The 14,049-nt window shown below is 39.0% G+C and overlaps 1 protein-coding gene across 5 annotated transcripts in view; it reads left to right on the forward strand.

Moving 5' to 3' along the window:
- trappc13 (trafficking protein particle complex subunit 13) overlaps window positions 1–13,609 on the forward strand; it is an 87,815-nt gene extending 74,206 nt beyond the window's left edge. For 3 of the 5 annotated variants that reach the window (XM_067986705.1, XM_067986716.1, XM_067986725.1), the window contains 4 exons: window positions 2,002–2,200; window positions 2,995–3,095; window positions 6,731–6,881; window positions 7,887–13,609. In XM_067986705.1, the coding sequence (XP_067842806.1) occupies window positions 2,002–2,200; window positions 2,995–3,095; window positions 6,731–6,881; window positions 7,887–7,994 (559 nt within the window). In that variant the 3' untranslated portion in view covers window positions 7,995–13,609. The remainder of the gene's footprint in view (window positions 1–2,001; window positions 2,201–2,994; window positions 3,096–6,730; window positions 6,882–7,886) is intronic. The other 2 variants (XM_067986711.1, XM_067986720.1) reach the window with 1 other exon arrangement.
- Window positions 13,610–14,049: the final 440 nt, after the last annotated feature.

Raw genomic sequence — 14,049 nt, forward strand, 5'->3', positions numbered from 1 at the left:
ATCTACCCTGCTAGTTACATCCTCAAAAAATTCTTAATAGATTTGGCAAACACAATTTCCCTTTCATAAAACCATGTTGACTATGCCTAATCATATTATGATTTTCTAAGTGCTCTGTTACAAATTCCCTAACAATAATGGATTTGCACATTTTCCCAATGACTGATGTCAGGCTAACTGACCTGTAGTTCCCTGTTTTCTCTGTCCCTCCTTTCTTGAATAGCGGGGGTTACGTTTGCTACCTTCCAATCCGCTGGAACCGTTTTAGAATCTAGGGAATTTTGGAAGATCACAACATTTTTCACTTCAGCCTTCAGTCTTGTTATTGAGACATGCCATAGTTTATGCTGACAAAAGTACCAGAACAGAATTCCGGTCCCATACACCCTTGATATCACATGTTTTATAAATTTCTGTAGGAACCTTGGTTCCCAGCACTTCAAGCATCCCTCTGCAGGAAGGATCGACAGAGTTACCTAATCAAGTGACTTCTGGCATAAGTCATTTGAGAGAAATCAGGGACAGTTTTGCTATTTGAATGCTCATGTTTTGTTTTTCTTAAGGATTCGTAACCTTTGGTTGTTGAATGGTAGCATGTGGGGTAATTGTGTGTTGACGTTTCTTGAAATACTATTACCATTGCTGGATTTTGTTTAAAATATCAGGATATCTGTTGTATTAAGGCATTTGCGCCTGGAATTTCTGATCATCATTTTATCACCAACAGTGAATTACTAGCAGTGTTAAAATAACGCTGATGGGAAAATCCAGGCCAAGAATCCATTGCCATAGGTTTATTAGATTGCCAGCATTTGTAGGCAACTTTTGGTCTGTTCTAACAAATCTGTAGGCAAACAATGTCAAGGAGCCCCATTGAGAGAGTTAAATATAGAGGTTTCCTATTTTCTGGAGCTGCTGTAGCAGTAGATGTCCAAACTGTGAAGGAAGCAGAGTAAATTGCTGAGTTCCCCCATTGGTTCAGCAAACTTATCCAGACCAGAGAGGTTCCAGATTTAGTCCGAGCTCTGTTTTGAGTTAGCTGATGTCCACTGGAAGTGACAGTAGGAGTGCCACAATTAACCTCTGCGCTACAGAGAAGGAAAATTGACCAGGATTTCCATTCCAGACCATTATCCAGTGACCCCCTGCTGGGAGAACATGTGTGTGGACATTGGTTGAAGACAGTATTGGGTTTGGCTGCGATACTTTCAAGGTTGAATAAACCACCGATGCTCCCTGTCAATGCTTACGTGTGCAAAATGGCCACTGAGATGGAGAATGGCCACTTGGGTGAGGTACTGAAGAGCTCATGTGGGACCATACCCCTTAAAGGAGTCAACATCTTCAGAAAGGGTGGGCAGAAAATTGCTGATAACGAAAAAGACTTCACTGTAATTGTGTATAAAATCTGGATCTCACTGCATTACATTCAGATCAAAATTTTAATCACAGTTGTAATACTGATGTAATTTACGAGCACCAAGAATCAAGACTTAATCCCAGCATGATTAAAGGCCAATATATTAAAAAAAAATGTGGGCTATTCATCTCCCTCTCTCTCTCTTAATGATCCAACACAAAGATCTAATAGTATGTAGAGAAAGGTTTCATCAGTACTGGAAAAATTACAAGCAGATCTGTTTAATAATGTTATGGATCAGTCTATGTAATTTACTTCTGAAGGGGAGGCAGCCTTTGACTTTGCTTCTGTTTTGGAAAATGGAAAATGTCTAGAAGTATTAATAGATTATTAGAAGAACTTCAATTAAGTATACTAAACTATTGCTGGTTCCCTATACATCAGCAATAAATAGCAAACTAATTCATGTAAAATAACTTGCTAAATTGAATAGTTTACATTTGACTCTTTTAAATGTAGGAAAATGTGACTTTTTATTGCCATATCATCAAATTTTGTCAAGACAAGGACCATATTATTTCAGCTTGTTCATGTAGATAAATAAATGTATTTTTTCATTTAAGTGTTTCTCTTCTATTCAGAATGTCCACATTTGGGAAGATGACCTACTTACAGCCTATGGACACACGGCAGTATCTGTACTGTCTCAAGCCCAAACCTGAATTTGCAGAGAAAGCTGGGGTCATCAAGGGAGTCACAGTTATTGGAAAATTGGATATAGTCTGGAAAACAAACTTGGGTGAAAGAGGACGGCTGCAAACAAGTCAGTTACAACGAATGGTTAGTAAATGTTTCTACATTTAAGTTTTCTCCAACGTTGTGCATTTAGTCAAACTTCAATATTATAAACTCTTGTGGATATAAAGTTCTATGAGGATTGTGCTTAATCAGGCTTTGTGTTCACCATTGGAACTTTCACTAGGAACAGAACATTTTGATGAGGTCCACTACTGAGTGTCCCACATTTATCAGGTTACTCTTAATAAAAGTGTAATCATACTTGTTTCATTATGGTTTGTTTTAATTAGAATATCCGCAATGCACTATTGTAAATTTGTGTGTTTTTTTGCTCCCTCTCCTGAGAGTGGTGACTTGTGTTGGGGGACAGTTCCATGGTTGCAGATCATCCTCCAGTACCTTGCCCATTCTTGATGTGTGACCCGAAACACATTGTTGAGCTTTTCAATCATGGGGCCAATAGATATGCCTGAACCTGTCAACACTTTTCGACTTTCAGCAGGGATCACTGGATAGCACTCAAGTTTTGCTCTCATCAAATCCTGGCTATGCTTAGCTGACACCAACATGTAGTCCCTTTCCTCTACTTTAAACTTCAGTGAAGCATCCCCAGAGATTGAGCCTGGGGCCTTTTTGCCTATGTAATGTTGCTTCCTTGGTGGGGGGAGGCCACATTTAGCCTGGGGAAGCTCCCTTCCGAAGATTTGTAATTCTTGGTACCAATGCAGAATGTTTAATGTTTTGTCATCTTTCTTTCAGAAAGATAATAAAACAGATATTAATTTTGCCTGTTTAGAGTTCTCATATGGTCAGTTTCTCATATGGTTTTATTTCAGGCTCCTGGATACGGTGACGTAAGACTTTCCTTGGAGATGATCCCAGATACAGTAAATCTTGAAGAACCTTTTGAAGTTACTTGTAAAATAACTAATTGCAGGTAATAGTAAGACCGCTGATGAATGCAGAGTGTAACTTTGTACTGCTTTTAGCATATTGGAGAGAAAATATTTTCAGTCTGAAATGTTGACCCACCCCCCGCAACACTCAAAAAAAAAAAAAAAAAAAAAAAAGTAAAGATGAAAATAAAGATGAAAAGTCTTGACTAAGCTTGAACTTCATTTTTCCTTTCCTGCAGAGGTCCTTTATTTCTGGTATCCACATTCAGCAGAGTGATTTCCTATGGAGCTACTTGTTGAAGGGCTCTGTAGCTGACATCAGCTGAGTTGCTCCGCCCTGAGTGTGGAGACGTGGAATGGTAAGCCCTCTACAGGAAAGTGAAATTTTTAAAAATCAGGTATCTCCTACAGGGTAGGCATTCTTGAAATTAATGTGCGCTCTCACTCCTTTAATTCATTGAATTAATTTGTCAGATGATGGATGAAAGCCATACTATTCTATTGCAGCTACTTTAATGTGAATCCTTTTTCATTTTAAGAGGGGGGAAAGTCTAAGACGAGTATAAGGTATTCCACCATCTATATAATTTAAAAATAAATATCTTCTACCTTCTGGTAAATAGCATTGCTTTTATCATTTGTCACAACTCCCGTGGAGACCCAACATCTGAGTCTGCTCTGGCTCTGGTTTCTCTATTGAGCAGCTTTGATGATGCATGTTATGGGTGCAGCTTCATAGACTAATCCAGAAATTGGCACATGGGATCAGTCTGGATGCTGATTTGAAAGTATCAAGGTGTGGGTGCTCATCCGGTAATAACTCTTCTTGGCTCCTGCTCCTTTCGTTTGGTATCTGGGTTAGTCCAAGCACAAATTTTCAGGTAACTCTCTATGGAACTGCTCCTAGAAGCTCCCATAAACAATGTTGCTGGAATGGGTTCTGGAAAGATGAGTTCTAAAACAGCGGGCCTCAATAAGAGGCAAATGAATTATTATAAAATACCATCTCCTACACGATAGGAGAAATATATTTCACTTTTTGAATTTGCATGGATGGGTGAATTTTTTAAAAATAATTTCATAAGTATTTTTGCAGTGTTACTTCTGGTTTGTGACTATTTAATCACTTAGTTGAAGCCATAGCGGTTATTGTACAATGTGTATTGTAGAAAATAGTTTGGGAGTATTTACCGTAGCTGTATAAGATATTCATAATTTAGGTTTAAAAATTGTTCGTTAAAAAATGTTTAATTGCCTGAAAAAAAAACTCAGGTCAGTGATTTAAGTAGAGGTGTCAGTCTAGTAATGAGGCTGTAATTGCTGTGGCTCTGATGCACCAGTTGTAAATAAAAACCGATCTAATTATTACTAAAGGTGTGAATAGCAACAACAATTTACATAGGAACATAATGTGCAGAGTACCATCATTTCAAAATAAATGTTCCTAAACTTTGTAGTATCGTTTACACCAATTGTGCAAAATGACTATTGTTTCAGTGTTGTGACCAAATTTTATTTGATACATATGTGATGCTCTTGGGAAGATGCCTTGCAGGAGTTTGAAGTTTCTTCTGATATAGGTGGAGTAGTGATGGGGATTTGCTAATTGATACTGTGCATCCTATATACTAAATTTAGAGGCCATATCCAATAAGCTGAGTTATTTTTTTTTGTTCTTGGGATGTTGGCAACATTGGCATTTGTTGCTCTGAGAAGGTGGTTACGGACATTCTCCTTGAACCGCCGCAGTCCTTGTGGTGCTGGTGTTAGGTAGGGAATTTCAGGATATTGACCCAACAATGATGAAGGAACAGCAGCAGATGTCCAAGTTAGGATGGTGTGTGACGTGGAGGGGAACTTTGAGTTGATGGTGTTCCCATGAAATTGCTAACCTTATCCTCCTTGATGGTAAAAGTAGCAGGACTGAGAGGTGCTATCGAAATAACCTTGGTAAGTTGCTGCAGTGCAGCCACAGTGTGCCGGTGATGGAGGGGATGGATATTCAGTCTAAGGGCAGGTGCACCAAACAAGTGAACTGCTCTGTCCTGGATTATCTCAATCTTCCCAAGTGTTGTTGCAGTTGCACCCATCTGAGTGAGTGTGTATTCCATTACACTCCTGACTTGAAACTTGAAGATAGTGAAAAGCCTTTGAGGGATCTGGAAGGGAGCCAATTTTTGCAGAGTACACAGCCACTGCCTTGTTCTTGTACCATGGTGTTGATGTGGCTGGTTCAGTTCAGTTTCTGGTCAATGGTGACACCCCCTAAGATGTTGATGATGGGGACTCAGCAATGGTGGTGCAGTCGAATGTCGGGGGAGATGGCTTGACTATCTCTTGGTTGTGATGGTCATTACCTGGCACTTCTGTGGCTCAAATATTAATTGTTACTTGTCAGCCCAAGCTGGGATATTGTCCAGGTCCTATTGTAGGCTGACATGGGCTGCTTCATTATCGGTCCAGTTGTGAATGGAGTTGAACACTGGAATTATCAGTGAACAGCCAGACTCCTGACCTTGTGGCAGAGGGAAGGTCTTTGGTGACATGGCTGAAAATGGTTGGGCTGAGGAGACATCCCTGAAGAAAGCCTGCAGCAATGTCCTGAGTTTGTGATGAATGGCCTCTGAAATCTATGACCATCTTCCTTTGTGACCTCAGCCACTGGAAGATTTTCCCTTTGACTTCCATTGACAGTTTTGCTAGAGCTCGTTGGTGCTGTACTTGGTCAAACACTGCCTTGATGTCGAGGATAGCTGTTATCACTTCTGGCTTTCAGCTCTTGCATCCATGTCTGGATCAATGCTGTGATGAGATCTGGAGCTGAGTGGTTCTGGCAGAACCTTAACTGAGTGTTGGTGACGAGGTGTTGCTTGATACCCTATTGCTGACTCCTTCCAGCACTTTGCTATTGATTGGGAGAGCAGATAGGGCAGTAATTGGCCAGGTTTGATTTATTTTTTTTATGCATGGGACATACGTGAGCAATCTTCCACATTCAGGTAGATGCCAGTGTTTTAGCTGTACTGGAACAGCTTGGCTAGGGGAATGATGAGCTCTGCAGCACAGGTATTCAGCATTACAGTCAGAATATTATTAGGGCCCATAACCTTTGCTGTGTTCAGTGCAACCAGCTGCTTAATGTCACATGGAGTGAACCAAATTGGTATCTATGATGGTGGGGATTTCAGTAGAAGCAAGTAGAATCATCCATTCGGCATTTTGGCTGAATACACTTGCAAACACTTTATCCTTCTGTCTTCCACTCACATTGGGCTCCACCATGATTGAGGATTAGGATGTTAATGGAGCTTCCCCCTCCTGTTAGTTACTGGTTGTCTATCACCATTTTTGACTGGATGTAGTAGGACTACCGAGCTTTGTTGTAATCCATTGGTTGTGGGAGCACTTAGTTCTGTCTCTAGCCTGCTGCTTTTGGTGTTTAGTATGCAAGTAGTTTTGTGTAATAGCTTTACCAGGTCTGTACCTCGTTCTATGGTACGCCTGGGTTTTGGCACATTATTCTTTTTATTCAAGGTGAAGTAGAATTGTTAAACTGATGTAGTGCTCAGAGACTGGTCACTGTCATGTGAGGATGATTCAAATCTTTATTTTTACACTAGCAAAATGTCTGTGATATTGTACTGAGCTGTTTCATTCACTCTTTTTCTTTCTCTAGCAGTGAGAGGACAATGGATCTGGTGCTTGAAATGTGCAATACAAATGCAATCCACTGGTGTGGAACTTCAGGAAGACAGCTAGGAAAGTTGAGTCCAAATTCCTCTTTACATCTTGCACTCAAGCTATTGGCCTCTGTGCAAGGTTTACAGGTAAAATCCTATGACTGTGAGAAGAGCAGTAGTAGAGGGAGAACTTATTTTATGAAGTAGCCATGACAAATTTACTTTGTATTTTGAATGTTAAAATTAGACTTCGCTACAAATCATCAACCTTTGGAACAAATTTATACATTGTATCTGCTCACCAGCCCACGATTTCTCCCGATCTATTTTAGTGGAAAATAAAGAGCTGGCAAGTACACACGTGGAAAACCTCAGCCACAGTGTATAAGAGTCATAATGTTTCACACCTGAGCTTTCCTCGGTTTTTGGAAACTTTTTAATTGGTCATTGTATAACTAAGTCTGTTAATGTATTCATGGCTTCTTGGATCAATTTCATTAAATTATGTAATTGCATTGCTGACCAAATCTAAACACACACATGTTAAGTACAGCCATTTTAAAAATTAATTATTTTTATTCATGATCATGAACTGTGTTTGCAGTATTTGAATGTTTTAAATTTTTTTTTACATTCTTACTTTCAGCACTAACAATCCATATTATATTGGTTTTCTTTTAACTGTGCAATTACTGGTTATGACAAATGTTAGCAAGGATGAGGGAAAAAGTTGTTCTTAATAGAGGAAAAACATCCTTGTTCTATTCACAAAATACAGTGGAACTGTACCTGCTGGTAAAGCAGGAGCACAATGTGGTAACTTCGAATATATTGCATCTTGCACCACTGACCTTTTGTTTGATTTTGCTTCCTGTTTTACCCATCACATGGTCCATTGTTAAAGGGACACAGTCTTCATGAAAAATAGCAAATATGATTTGTTTGGTGGAGCCAGGATAGCTGTGCATCACTTTCATATGTTGCATGCAAATGGTGTGTGATGTTTCAATGTGATTTACATTATTGTTTGCAACCAAATCCAAGCACTGCCCCTTAACAATTTTGAACAAACTTTGCAATCTCTTCCAGTGATCTATCTACATTTTGTGTATGCTTCGTACAACTTCTAATTTTGTTCATTTCTCTTTTCAGAGTATTTCAGGATTACGACTGATGGATACATTTTTAAAAAGAACATATGAGTATGATGATATTGCACAAGTATGTGTGGTCTTTTCACACTTGAAGCCAGAAAGCTAGAAGCATCTTCTAGCAGTGGTGTCCCCTTCCTGTGGTTAGCTGTGGGCCAATGGTTCTGTTTTAATGATGTGACCTTTTTCACTAGTGAAAGACTATCACCACGTTCTTATAAACCAAACATGTATAAAGATTTTATCATTTTAAAAAGTCTACTGATAACATCTGTTTGGAAAATGTTAACTCTGGGGACTGAGTGGTTGTGGATTGGGGCACTACCCCTTTCATCTCTGGGACCTGCTTTCAAATTCAGTGCAGATTGATGGGATAGCAGTATTCTTTGCTTGCTGGTTGTAGAGGTCTTGCATGAAATAAGTTTGGACAGTCTCGATTCATTTCTTGGCCATGAACCCAAAACACAAAACTGTTATTTGCCACTAAATCGATGATCTCATTCAGAGATGCCAAAGGGTGTGGGAAATGGGAAAGTGTCAAAGGTACAGAAACGGAGTGCATTTCTGAAGATGGAGCTGAAGCATAATGTGGAGGCACAGTAGACGGAGCTTTACTTTGCATCTAATCATGCTATACCTGACCTGGGAGTGCTTCATGCTGACATAGGATGTCTGAGATGTCTGTTCCATTCCCCAGCACTTAGCGAGGCTCACACTGAGCATAAAATCCACAGAAAACTCTTTTTTTTAATAAATAAATATTTGCTCGAAACTGGTTTTAATTTCATGTGAATGTAATAAAGCTTTAAATGTACTTACCAAAATGGTCTGAAGTGTACATCCCTTTTGAAAGAAAATATATCTCAACGTTACAGTGCTTTTACAGTTAGAATAGTGGTGACAGGCATTATGACTCAAACTTTTTTGATGAAATCATTGTTTCTTTTACAGTTGTATTTGGGGTAAAGGTGCATGTGACATAACTGTCCATACTGCTTTGTTGGAGTTTGAGCAGGTTCTGTGCAGCTGGAAAGAAAATAGTCCTCATAGGGCTGGGGATTAAAGCTATGTAGGAGGTGAGAAAATGTTGATTTTCTTTCCTTCTTTGTTCCTCTTTCTGCCCTGCCCCCCCCCCCACCCCCCACTAGAAAAAGGGAGACCAAAGGGGTGGGGGAGCAATTTAACTTAATTTTAATATGTTTAAGGATCACAGAAGTACTTAAAGATCTTGGGGCAAAGTCTGAAGCTGCTAACTATTACCTCCTTGTGTGAGTTCATACTGAAAATGAGCTGTATCAGCAAACTGGGGAAAATGTGTTCAGTTCTTTTTTAAATTCCCAAGCGCTCGCTCATGGAGGATGCCACGTCATTGCTGTGAGGGGAGCGGAGATGGTTACAAGAAGAATATTTATAGTGGCAGAAATTTTTATTCTGATTCTACTGAATTCACCATGCTTTTTGTTACAAAGTGGAGTCGTTATGTTTGTGATAAAAAGGTCTCACTCGAGAGACCACAAGGATGACTGATGTTGGAAACTGCAGCATTGTGCTGCTACAGTAGAAGGTGCTCTTAACTTTGGTTAAGCTACATTCTCAGGGAATGATGGGAGTTATTCCTTGTATCTAACTTGTGCAATGCATGACCTTGGGAGTCTGTAATACTGGCCTGGGCATTGAAAAATGTTTTTTTTTCTTTCTGCAATGCAAGCATCTTCAAGTTAATTGGTCCATCTAGCTGAAGTGTACTTTTTGAATCCTCATTCATCTAAACAAAGCACTCAAGACATGACACTGCTGTATGTTTCCCCTCTCCTTCCACATCTGAAACGTCTCTATTCCCATTCTAAATTTTCTGTGACTAGTGCCTGTTTATTGTCACTCGTAACTTGTTAGCGGTTTCTGAATCTTAGCATTCTGGGTCCACAAAGAACAATTCAGCTTCCATGATATTTACCTTTTGTAACTTTAGGCAATTGAATTCTATATTCTCAAATGATTTATTTTTTAAAAAGTGAGCTTTCTGAACCTCTTGTAACTCAATGATCTAAATGCTGGAACCATCTTAATTGCTGTTCCTTGCACCCGCGCAGTGCATTTGTTGCAATTATTAGAACTGGGTGTAGCACTCAAGTCGGCGCTTACTAATATTTGGAAGAGAATTAACGATTGCTTTACTATAGGCACTTGGCCGTGCATTCTCATATTTCATTTAACTCCCATAATTTTGAAGTGCATATAGCTTTTATTATGCAATCATATTTTGATCATATATGAATAACACTTACATTTTAACTGAGTAATTCTCTCTGTTCACATGCACTGTGGATGTAAATCCCGTTCAAATGACTTTCTCTCCACTTTCCCACCTAACTTAATATTATAAAAACTTGGACGACCACCTGCTTACAATTAAGAAACATCACCCTAATTGGATTAATAAGATAGTGAAATAAGAAAAAATCAAAAACCTTTAGGCAGTAAACTGAGGGAAACCACTGGGAAGAATACAGGAACTCCAAAAAAAACATTGTAAAAGGCTGTCTGAGGCAAAGATATACTGAGTAGGGTGTCCTAGCGCTCAGTACGGGGGCCTCCTACTATTTTCGATCTACATTTTAAAAAAAATCTGAATTCAGAAGCTTGAGTGAGTTAGTCAAATTTGCAGATGGGGTGGGGGAGTAGTAGTCTAATAAAGCAGTTGAAGGTTTACAGTGATTTGGATCATATTTGCAATTGGACAAAACTATGACAGCTGAAATTGAATACAGATATAAATGCAAGGTCTTACACACTGGAAAGAAAATGCATGGGAACGTAATGATGCTGAGCTAGCTAGAGGAGAATTTGAAATATATCTGATAGTCATTGTATCCAATTATTGCAGAGCAGCAATTAATAAAGCAAACAGTACGCTGAGCCATATTGCCAAATCAGTGGAGTTTAAGTATGTGGTTACAAATCTTAAATGGTATAGTGTCTTGTTAGGACACACCTTTGTTCAATTCTGGTCACCAAGGCATTGAAATAAGCTCTGAAAATGATGCAGAGAGGAACCAAGAGGTTGATCCTGAGTGTCAGAGGACTGAGTTCTGAGTAAAGGTTAGAAAAAGTTGGGCTCTTCTGCCCTGCAGAAGGCATATGAGATGGAACCTTCCAGAGGTATGCAAGATACTAACTGCAATAGAAATGGTTAATCCTGAGTACTATTTTAAGTTAAGCTCTGACTGCAGGACAATACAATATAAGTACAAGTGCAGGACTTGTTAAGAACCATTTCTTCACATAAAGCATGATTAGTACCTGGAATTGTCTTCTGGTGAGGATAGTGGAGGAAAAAACTAATTTGAGGCATTTGAATGCTATGGTACAGAAGGGGACTTCTAGATTTCTGTGAAAAGATGAATTGGGTGGGCAATTATTGTGGATCTTTTTAGATTACTACTAGAAGGTCTTAGGATTGACAAATCTGTAACTCTTATTAGTTACTGCTATTGAACTGTTCCTCTAAATTATGAGCTCTTGAAACTATTTCATTGTTTGCTGTCTTTTGCTTTTACTAGAATTTCAAGTTGACATTGTGGTTGCTTGTATTCCAGCCAGAAGAATGGCAGCAACCTCCTGTTCACTGCAAATGTTAGATCTAGTATGTTATTCAGTTTCATTTTATCCTTTTAACAATTTGAAATGCACGAAGACTGAAAATACAGTGTGATTTGGGGTATATTGTCTGGAATGTTACTGCTAAACTGTTGGTGCAATTAATTTTACACTCGAGCCAAGGATGCCAGTGCTGGAGAATGGAACACACTTTCATGTTTTGTATCCATCCATCATCAAAGACACCCAGACAATGGTTTAGATGTCAAGTGGAGCATAGAAACATTTTCCACTCCAATAGTTACTGTGGTCTCACCAAGTAAAACAGTCAAATTATGGCCAGTCTTGTACTACAGACTTAAATTCACTCTGATCACTGCACCATTACAGCCAGTGAATAGGGGACTTGCATCCCATCAGTCAAGGCTGAATTGAAACTTGGATTCCAGAAATGACCAGTTCAGTGCTCTAAACCTACTGAGATTCAAGTTCTATGTTGATGCTAGTTTTACTTTTTAATTCAAGGATTTTTTTTTTAATATGCAGCATAAATTATATAACATTTTTATATAAGTACTTTAAATTGTTATGTATTGTGGTATATTTCTTATGCTAAATAATTATGTAATTAGCATTCACATTTAGAAGAATGCAGGTTATTTTTTTAAATGTTGTCTTCTCTGCCCCCACTCCCATTCTACTGTGAAGTTTGCCATGGCTCTATTTACCTGACTTGCACATTAATCTGTTCGCTCAAATATTTCATTGGATTTTAACAACATTTTATCTCCTTAACCATCCCCCACTCTCATTGTGTTCCTTTTCAAAAGAAGCACAGTGGCATTGTCCATCTTTTTATTATTAAGTTTGACAAGGTACCACACAGACTTTCGGGAGAAGATTAAGGGATATGGAATTAGGGGGAGGGTAGTAAAAATTGGTTAGAAGGGAGGGCAGGGAGAGGAAGAGTTAAGGGCAATTTCTGAGTGGTTGGAAGTGGGTAGCAGTGTCCCACAGGGATCTGTTCTGGAACCACTTCTGTTCACTGTGCACATCAATGATTTGATATAGGGCTAGAGTGGTGTCCGAGTTTGCAGACGATATTAAATTAGGAGGCATAGCAAATAATTCTAAGGATCAAAGGAAGCTGCAAAGGAATATTGATATAATGGTGGAATGGGCAAGAGTGGCAGGTGTCGGTAAATGTGAGGTGGTACATTTTGATTTTTTTTCTAAGAAAGAAGTAATTACACTTTTATGGAAGGTTGGGTGATGTGGAAGGACAATGATTTGTGGGGGGTTCACAAGGCATTAAAAGCAGCACCTCAAGTGGATAAGACCATTTTTTGAAAAAAAAAATCTAGATGGGTGGAAGTTAGGCAGGCTTTTATTAGCAATTGCCTTGTTAAGAGTTCCTTTGATAATGCCCTGCTCTCCACCAGAAATACTTAATTCCAATGGGGAGGAGAAGACGGCAATGGCAAAAGGTGAACAATAAGAAAGTAGAGACGTAATAATAAACCTATATAAAACCTTAGTAAGAACACAGTTGGAGTAGTGCGTGCGGTTTTGGGCTCCACCCTATAGGAAGAATGTTGAGGCAATAGAGAGGGTATAGTGCAGAATAACTGGAAGAAAGACTTGAAAAATTGGAGCTGATTTCATTAGAGGAGATTACTGTAGCGGTGTTTAAAATTGAAACGCTTTGGGATGGAGCAGATAGAAACCGACTTACCAGTGATTGAGGGCTCGAGAACAAGAAGACACTGATATAATATCAAATGCAAGAGATTTAGGACAGAAAGCAGGAGAAACTTATTATTACATAAGTGGGTTGTGAGACTGTGGAATGCATCATTCGAGATGGTGATTAAAACCAGGACTATGCCAACATTTAAGAATAGGCTAGATAGGTGGATAAAGGGAACAGGGCAGGCATATGATTTTAAGACTTCTGCTTGTGTGGAGCATAAACACTAATGGGCTGGTTAGGGCAAGTGGACTGTTTTCATGTTGTAATTTTTATTTAATTCTGTGTAATTTGTATGTCTAATATTAACTTGACAAGTGCTTTTTGCTCATGTCTTCTGGCTGCCTTTTAATAAACTGACCTGTTGAGATCAATTAGTCAACTGGAAATAAGTTTATAAATATGCACATGAAAACATGGCTCTGCAGTGATCGTCTGTGTACTCGCAGGAGTCGACAACTCATTTTATTTTCTGCAAAGGACTTCAAGCTGTATATTAAAAGTGAATTAATTTTGTGTGGTTGTGCAATGGGACTTGTGTATGTGGTAGTTACATTTGGTCCTTATGTGTCAGTGTGGCTGTGAATGCTCCCTACTGCTATGTGCCCCCAGTTGAATAGTACTGATGGATGGGTGCATAGCCAATTGGTGAGCTGCAGGGAATATAGAAGGTCTCTATCTAAATTTACAAGTGATCATCTGTGCCAGGGCTCTCCTTTCATGACTGCAAATTAGAGTGTGGATCTCAAATCCTCTAACGGTAGCAGAGTATGAGAGTTGGTGCTAATGCTCTGAGATTGAGGTTTTTGCCATAGGT

The sequence above is a fragment of the Heptranchias perlo genome, chromosome 1 (assembly GCF_035084215.1).
Source record: "Heptranchias perlo isolate sHepPer1 chromosome 1, sHepPer1.hap1, whole genome shotgun sequence".
Taxonomy (NCBI): domain Eukaryota; kingdom Metazoa; phylum Chordata; class Chondrichthyes; order Hexanchiformes; family Hexanchidae; genus Heptranchias; species Heptranchias perlo.